Source organism: Capronia epimyces (assembly GCF_000585565.1).
Source record: "Capronia epimyces CBS 606.96 chromosome Unknown aczIQ-supercont1.9, whole genome shotgun sequence".
NCBI classification, from domain to species: domain Eukaryota; kingdom Fungi; phylum Ascomycota; class Eurotiomycetes; order Chaetothyriales; family Herpotrichiellaceae; genus Capronia; species Capronia epimyces.
In genome coordinates, this window is record NW_006912912.1 from 1,365,362 (window position 1) to 1,373,670 (window position 8,309).

Here is an 8,309-nt window from a genome sequence, read left to right on the forward strand (position 1 = left end):
CTCTGTATGTTCCATGTCTCTGTATGTTCCATGTCTCTGTATGTTCCATGTCTCTGTATGTTCCATGTCTCTGTATGTTCCATGTCTCTGTATGTACTGTGTACCTCACCTGTATGTACCTGTCTGATATATCCCTGAGAACCTGCGTGTCACGTGCCTGCTGACGTAATCATATATATATAGGCACCATAGGCAGACCTCGTGACGCCCGGCCAGCTTGCGCTGTCTGGTGTCAGGGACTGTATCTCAGATGACAAGGCTGCTTATTACATCTGCAATCCTCCCCCAGCCACTCTAGACACTCGATCGACTTCGGAGGAACTCTATGGCCTTGCATTATGGCCATCATCCCAGCACCACAGTCCGGAGTTTCAATGGCAGCACCACAGGCAGGAGTTTCAACGGCCATCATCCCAGCACCACAGTCCGGAGTTTCAACGGTTGTTGGACCTGCCGACTCCGGCGCAAGAAATGCGATGAATCCCTCCCCGTATGTGGCGCCTGCGCGGCTCTCCATATCACCTGCCACTACGGCCGCGACAAGCCGGAGTGGATGGATGGCGGGGTGAGACAGGAAGAGATGGCCGAGCGGCTTAAGCGCGAGGTCAAGGAAAAGGCCCGTCGTCGCCGGGCGGAAGGGGAAGGGGAGCGTGCGGTCTATGGTTCTGGCGACCGCGGCTTAGCTGCTAATGCCAATGCTGCCAACGCCGAGGGGACTCTGCTATCCCGCGACATTGCTACTCCGGCATGCAGTCTGTTCAGGACAGCCTTGGACCTTCGCAATGGGGGGACGGAACCGTACTCCCAGGCAGCCTTGGACCTTCAGGACATTGCTAGTCCAGCATGCAGTCTCTTCAGGACAGCTTTGGACCTTCGCAATGGGGGGACGGAACCGTGCTCCCAGGCAGCCTTGGACCTTTACAATGAGGGGACGGAATCGTACTCCCAGGCATCCTTGGACCTTCACAATGGGGGCACGGAACCGTACTCCCAGGCATCCTCTTTCCCGCCCAAACGCGGGAAGAACTGCACGCTTACCAGCAAGGATGCTCGTGATTTGATGGCCTTCAGCCGGACCGACACGATTCTTTTCACGTTCTACCTCGAACACTTGGTTCCCTTCCTATTCCCCTTTTACCGCCCGTCTCTCCTTGAAGGCGGCAGAGCATGGATCTTGGATTTGATGATAAGCAGCCCGGTGGTCCGGCAGGCCACGTTGTGTCAGAGTGCATATTACTTCTCTCTCGCGCGGGGCACGGCCGAGGCCAACGGAGACGTAGGTTGGGAAACCGTGCTTGCGCAGACCAGGGATGCCTTTGGGGTGCTGAGACAGTCGCTGCAGGTGATCGATGGCTCAGGCATCGCCGACCATCTGCACGGCGCCGTCCGGATCATGGCCAGCATCATGCAGGTGCAGCGTTTCGAGATTGCCACCTTGAGCTTTGGCAATTGTCAGGCACACCTCAACGCCGCTCTGGCTCTGTTCAGACAGCTCCTCGACAGCCCGGGCGCCGACAAATCAACGGGACTCGGGCCTCGGTCGAGCTTCAACGCCGTCATGAGCCGTCTAGGGCCATCATCATGGATTTGGCCTGTCCAGAGGGTAGAGGTTCCCAGTGCTGAACAGGCCGCCTTTCGCTTCTCATGCGCCTTTTTGATCGTGGATGACATTATTGCCAGCACGGTGCTTCAGGAGCAACCCAGGCTCCACGAGTATCACGCCAGCCTGATCGGCGATGGCAATGGCACCGACCCCCCTATCAATCTCGAGGCAACGATAGGGTGCCAAAACTGGACGCTGCTCCATATCGGCGAGATTGCCACGCTTGACGCCTGGAAACAGCGCTGCAAGAGAGCGGGAACTTTGAATGTCATGGAGCTGGTACACCGCGCCACCGCCATCAAGAGCTCGTTGGACGTCCATCTCACGCGGCTCGAAACCGAGCAGGGGGTTCGTCCAAAAGAGGGAGGGGGTGGCAGCCTGCTGGATGTTTTCGCCGAAGGTTACGGCCAGAAATCCCAAACACCCGCCAGCCAGAGCCCCTTGGTGACCCAGGTCTGGGCCCATGCAGCGCTCATTTATCTATTTGTCGTGGTGTCCGGATGGCAGACGGCCAGCGCCGAGGTGCGGTATCACGTTGGTCGGATCATCGACCTGCTGGCGACTCAAATCTCACCGCCAGCCTTGCTGCGCACCATGGTCTGGCCCTTCTGCGTGGCAGGCTGCCTCGCCGAGCCGGCGCAGGAAGCTCATCTACGCGCAATGGTGGAAGCCTTGCAATCGATGTACGTCTTTGGCCCGGTACATAAGGCACTTGAGATCATGGAAAATGCATGGCACAACAGAGATACAGGAGATGCTGCGAGCCGAGACTTGGCTACGTGTTTTAGAAGTCAAGGTGATCTGGTGTTGCTTTCTTGACAGGGTCTACGATGGCTAGGAATTGATACATCGAACGGCGGACCGTCTGGTGAGATATGTCCGTTCAACCAACATCCATCCAGCCCTTGCGCCCAACAGTGAGTGGCATCTCCCTCAACAGTGATTGTCATCTCCCTCAACAGTGATTGGCATCTCTGTATCAGCCATGACCTTTATCCAGGTTGGAAGTTGAACTTGTCACTTGAATTGAACATAACCCTTGTCCTTGACAAAGGTGGCATGCCATGGCACATTCCCCTCGTGGCGGGCCAACTGTGCATAGAACTCGCCATGCGCAGCGCCGTCGAGCGCCATCCCTTTGAACTTGCCGTCTAGGTGGCGTTCATCGGCATAAAAGAACCTGGCGAGCCGGGGCATGTCAGCGAGAACCAGTCTTGTCGACGCAGCGCTTCTTGTTTCCTGGAAAGGACTCACCGATACCCACGGGCCGAGTACGTGGCGGCGGCCAGACCGATCCAGAATGCCGACGCCGACTTCCCCATGCCCAGGTCGAGCATCAGTGGCACTGGCACGATGGAGACGTTCATGATGTTGCCGGTGTAGATGAACGTTTTCTTGGTCTCCGTGGGCCATGTTTCCCATGCACGGACCGCCTGCTGTGCGGCCACGTACGGGCTGACCGTGTTGACATTCAAGTCCGAGGTGACATTCTCGGCCGGAAGGGAGAAAAGAGAGTCCTTGTTGGGCGGGCTGGTGAGCGCCGCTGCGTTGTAGATGACAACGCTGGGGGCGGAGTGGAATTCGGTCTTGACCGCGTCGAACAGTGCCGGGATCGAGTCGGGCGAGGCGAAGTCGGCCTTGAGGGAAAGGATGCCTTGAGGAGTCTTGGTGCCGGTGCCCTTCCTCGACGCAACCACGACCTGGTAGCCGTCGCCGGCGAATTTGTCCGCCACCGAGGCTCCGATCCTGGGCCCTGCTCCGAGAATCAGGACGACGGGTTTGGTTGCCATTATGTTGTGACACTTCGAGGTCGAGGGAAGGAAGGCAGATCTTGGAATGATCACAGCTGCGGAATAGAAGGTAGATGAAGGGAAGAAGGGAAGAAGGGGAACGACTGTGATCTTGGACCGGCACGCTCCTCGTCTTTATACCGACCCGAGTTTACCTCTCGAGGAGACCCATCTCTATCCGGCACGCCTTCGTCCTGTCGATTTGTCATGCCTCTTGCTACAGGTTCTAGGGAGATCAGTCAGGATCAAACAATCATCCCAGCCATCATATCCATCTATCCATCATATCCATCTATCCATCATATCCATCTATCCATCATATCCATCATATCCATCATATCCAGCCAGGCTGTACATGACCGTGGGCATAACCGTACCAGAGAGGGTCAAACATCTCCGCTTTCATTGGGACCCACAAGCCGCGCGCGACACTCAGCCACGCAACCGAACAGGGCCGGGACCGGACCCCCAGTCAGGCTGGCCGCGCGCGATGAGCCAGTCTCCATCTTCCACCATCCTGTCATTGGACGATAAAGCGGTGCATTAAGCTTGGACGGCGTCGCGCGCGCGGGATACTTCTATCCTGCAGGACGCCATGTCAGCTCCTGGGCTGGAGTGCTGCAACTATTCCATTGATAATGAATCTGAGATTCCACATCCATTTCCCAAGATGGGATGCCGCGTGATTCCTGTTTTTCAGCCCAGATTGATATTTTCTTTTTCGTTTTCCAGCACACTGGACACTAGACAGAAGCCAGGGATAGCACGTCATGACGCTACCATCATGTACACGTTCAAGGTATATATCCGTCATGGTTCTCCTTGCGGGCTTGTCCATCCCCTGGATGCTCTATCGCGCTGCGCAGTTGGACACGAGCAGCGGACGGCCAGGCACCAGCACAATCGCAGCATCAAGCACGTCCGCGGCAAGCATCCCAATCCCACATCTCAACACGTCCGCGGCAAGTGCAAGCATCACGTCTGAGGTCTCACATCTCAACACGTCCGCGGCAAGCACTTGCATCATGTCTGAAGTCTCACCTCTGACCAGTTCCCGCACACCCGTCTACTTCCTCGGCATCGGCGGGCCCAATTTCATCCAACAGACCGACCACCCCGCCTACGCGCAACTGGCCTCCGTCGGGCGCGAGATCACGACCATCGTGCAACCCAAGGCAGTGGTGGTCTTTTCTGCCCACTGGCAAGGCGGCCCCGGCCCGAACCAGATCAAAATCAATGTCGCCCGACGGACGAATCTGATCTATGACTTCTATGGCTTCCCGGCGCATTTCTATGACTACGACTATCCGAACCAGGGGAGTCCGGAGGTGGCGGAAAGGGTGGTGGAGAGGCTGGTCGGCGTGGGAATTGGGGTCGAGAGAGTCGAGAGAGGTTTGGACCATGGTGTCTGGGCGGGATTTATGGTTGGTTAGTGATCATGGACATGTCCCTGATTTCCCTCGTCTGGTTTGCTGTTGCATTGGTGTTGGTGTTGCTATTGCATTGCTATTGCATTGCTATTGGTGTTGGTGTTGGTGTTGGTGTTGGTGTTGGTGTTGGTGTTGGTGTTGGTGTTGGTGTTGGTGTTGGTGTTGCTACTGCTATTGCTACTGCTACTGCATTGCTATTGCTATTGCTATTGCTTGCTATTGCTGTTGCTGTTGCTGTTGCTGTTGCTGTTACTATTACTATAACTTTGCTATTGCTACTGCTCTTGCTCTTGCTACTGCATTACTATTGCCATTGCTAACGCACGCCCGGAACAGCTTTCGACCCCAAGACGAACCCATTGAATGTGCCAATCGTCCAAGTGTCGCTGTTCGACAATCAAGACTCGGATCAACATTACCGCATGGGCCAGGCCCTGGAAAGTCTGCGCGACGAAGGCATCCTGATCATCGGCGCGGGAATGGCCGTCCATAATCTACATGACTTCCGAGCTACCAGGGGAACAGGCGCGACCATGCCGTAAGCAAGTCCAGCGAGCAGCAGTTTTTTTTTGTTTTTTTATTGGCAGTTGACGTGTGTTCCTGCTAGCAGTAGTTGTCTTTTTTTTTTGGTTTTTTTTTTTTGGATTGGCAGTCCGAGTGTGTTGCTATCTCAATCTAATACAATACAGGTACGTCTTCAGCTTTGATGAAGCTCTCAAAGACGCCGCCACCGCAAAGCCAGAGCACCGTCGGGCAAAGATGTCGGCTTTGATGACACGGCCGGATGCCCGAAAGGCCCATCCTACTTGGGAACATATCCTTCCCCTCCATCTTGCCGCCGGCGCGGCGGGATCCGATGTCGGCGAACAGTTGTGGACGTTCCCTGAAGCAAGTTTGAGCTGGGCGCAGTATCGGTTTGGGTAAGTCCAAGCCGTAGGCCAAGTTGGCGGCGGCGTAGAGTGATTTGGAAAGGGGGGAAATTACAGTAGTTCACGATACTGATTGACAAGATATTTCCTGACTCTGTATATCCCAGCCAATCCAGATTTGTGTTTACTACTGTACCTTTGACCTAGAGACCGTGATGTTTCTGGGCTTGAGGCCCGGACAGCCCACATAGAGAACGGGCTCACTCAGTATGGCTGTGTCTCCGTTATTTTCTCTTTCCCATATTAAAAGCGGCTTTCTGAACTCCTGGTCTCATGGAAGTCAGTTATTCTCCTCGCATTGTTGGAACTCATATACCAAATCGAAAACCTCTGACTGCGGTTCTTTTTTGGAGAAGATATAGAGTCTAATTGTCAAAGGTTGAAATGTTCCATGTTCGCTATCAAAGAGGCATGGGGGAGCCTAGACCATATAGGGATGCCTACCAGCCTTCTGGTTAAAGGGCAACGGCAAGGCTGGGAATGCCTAATATTAGTGCCTAAGTTTGACATGTTGGAACTCATGTACCAAACCGAAACCTCTGACTGCGGTTCCTTTTTAGGAGCAGATATGGAATCGATAATATGGCAACCCCTTGTTCTCGCTCTTTCATTCCTTTTTTTCCGGGGAACCTCTGGCAATGTCGAACGCTTTTGGAGGCTGAGTTACCATCCTTTCTTCGCCGAGCGCTGCGTGAAATGGACATCCAGGAGTGTCTTTCTTGTGTCTTTGAACAAACCAAGGGGCAAATTCCACATCGATTTTGCGGTACGAAGCCAGTTCCTGTGCTTTCTCCGATCTTGACATCTTCTCCTGTTGTTGCCAGTAGGATTCTTTAGGGTCTGGCAGCACGGTCTGGATCAACCACATCAAGGATCCCAAGACAAAAGTGATCAACCAATCCAGGATGGGGTTCACCGGCTCGATGTGGCACGCCTTGAGAGTGGTGGGCAGTGACAGACAGATGGGGATGCTTCGACCCAGCCAGCGCAGGCCCGGCGGGAAAAACCGAAAGGCAAATTGGTCAAAGCAGCCTTCTGCCACCAGGGTTGCCCGTTCGGGGCCGCTGGCCATATTTGCCTCGATTTCCTCGTTGTATCTGATCAGGTCATCCCAGTCGGTGGGGAAGTCGCGGACGGGCCTGTTCTCGACACGGAACAGTTTGGACATTTCCCGCCAAAAGAGATGAGCCGCCTTTTTCTCCTTGTCGGTGAATCCAGGAAGACCCAGCCTCAGCTTGAGGCGATGCAGAGTGGCCGCCGTGTAGGTCAAGGTATAGACGTAGTCGTCGTTGTGGCCGAAATCTCCTGGAAACAGCTTGCTGTAGTGGTCATGGAGCCGATTGATGTGGTTGACGGATTTCTTGGTCAGGGGGTGATGAGGTCCATACCACCACCAGATGGCATTGTTGTTGGCAGTCTGCTCGACTCTCTGGGTCGCTTGGTGGACAATCTTTCCGCCGTCTGACCGCCACACTGCGCGAGATCCCTGCTCGGTGACGATGAAGTTGGGGAACGTGATGGCATACACCAGATTGAGCGTAAACGCCGTCAACCCATAGCCGGCTGACAACCGCCAGATTTCTTCGTAGTCTTTTTCAGGGTCTAGAGACTCGATTCTCTGCCGGATCCAATGATACGGAAGGCGTTTGGTTGATGAGGAATCCATAGTCGAGAATGTCATGGAATGGATTGGGAGTAGGTAGGTAGACACTTGGGGAAAGAACCTGAACAGATTCCGAGGACTGTAGCGATCCGTCATGTATTTATCTGTCGTCTGCCGGGTTGATCATCAGGGTGTCGAGGGAAAGGGAACGATCGGACAAGGCTTGGGATGCAGATGGCCACTATGTCACCTGGATCATCCCAGACTCGGTACATGGAGTGCGTTAGAAGTAAGCCTACGGAGTACACTACATAATAGCGTACGCCTTTAGTTACTATACAGGAGATATCAGAATGAAACCCGCATTCAAATCCAACACTTGTCGTATATTTCTTACCTAGTGACTCGGTTAAGGAGCTTTAGGAGAGACCGTTACCCTCGTTGGTGCCTCCTTAGCCCCCCCCTTGACCCCTCCCCCGACGTCCCCCACAGTGAGCGACAGCAGCAGATCTCAAACCGGATTTCGGCAAAATCTCGAGGCCGGCAGATTTTACGGCATTGTGTAGAGTCGAAATGTGGCCTTCATTTCCACTTTATGCACGGAAATACAAGGGACAGTACTAACCACTAACCAACCACGTCTAGTAGTGTGCCACTTACATACATACATGCATACTCCTCCTCACCTCGGGTCTGGAAAATTACTGTAGGTCCATTACCTGATACTTAGCGTTGCTCTTCCTACAATCGTCATCAAGGGTGCCCCAGAACCGGGCCGGACCTTGTCCGCTCTCCCCGCGTCGGAGGGAAGAACGGCAAATCTCATCATCTTCCAAGCTGATAGGGAGCTACGTTTCTACACTCCCATCTTCCATTCCTGTCTTCCATTCCTGTCTTCCATTCCTGTCTTCCATTCCTGTCTTCCATTCCTGTCTTCCATTCCTGTCTTCCATT

The 8,309-nt window shown here is 54.2% G+C and overlaps 4 protein-coding genes across 4 annotated transcripts; 2 read left to right on the plus strand and 2 right to left on the minus strand.

Annotated features, from left to right (window-relative positions):
- Nucleotides 1-580: 580 nt before the first annotated feature.
- On the plus strand, nucleotides 581-2,422 carry A1O3_09478 (uncharacterized protein; the record flags this gene model as incomplete). Its single annotated transcript, XM_007739572.1, has 1 exon — nucleotides 581-2,422. The coding sequence occupies one exon, from the start codon at nucleotides 581-583 to the stop codon at nucleotides 2,420-2,422; it is 1,842 nt and encodes a 613-aa protein (XP_007737762.1).
- Nucleotides 2,423-2,620: 198 nt separating this feature from the next.
- On the minus strand, nucleotides 2,621-3,393 carry A1O3_09479 (uncharacterized protein; the record flags this gene model as incomplete). Its single annotated transcript, XM_007739573.1, has 2 exons — nucleotides 2,621-2,783; nucleotides 2,858-3,393. 2 exons carry the CDS (start codon nucleotides 3,391-3,393, stop codon nucleotides 2,621-2,623), a joined length of 699 nt encoding a protein of 232 aa, XP_007737763.1.
- Nucleotides 3,394-4,205: 812 nt separating this feature from the next.
- A1O3_09480 (uncharacterized protein) lies at nucleotides 4,206-5,747 on the plus strand (the record flags this gene model as incomplete). The annotated part of the gene is made up of 3 exons (XM_007739574.1): nucleotides 4,206-4,821; nucleotides 5,160-5,361; nucleotides 5,513-5,747. 3 exons carry the CDS (start codon nucleotides 4,206-4,208, stop codon nucleotides 5,745-5,747), a joined length of 1,053 nt encoding a protein of 350 aa, XP_007737764.1.
- A 612-nt stretch (nucleotides 5,748-6,359) lies between these two features.
- Nucleotides 6,360-7,418, minus strand: A1O3_09481 (uncharacterized protein; the record flags this gene model as incomplete). The annotated part of the gene is made up of 1 exon (XM_007739575.1): nucleotides 6,360-7,418. One exon carries the CDS (start codon nucleotides 7,416-7,418, stop codon nucleotides 6,360-6,362), a length of 1,059 nt encoding a protein of 352 aa, XP_007737765.1.
- Nucleotides 7,419-8,309: the final 891 nt, after the last annotated feature.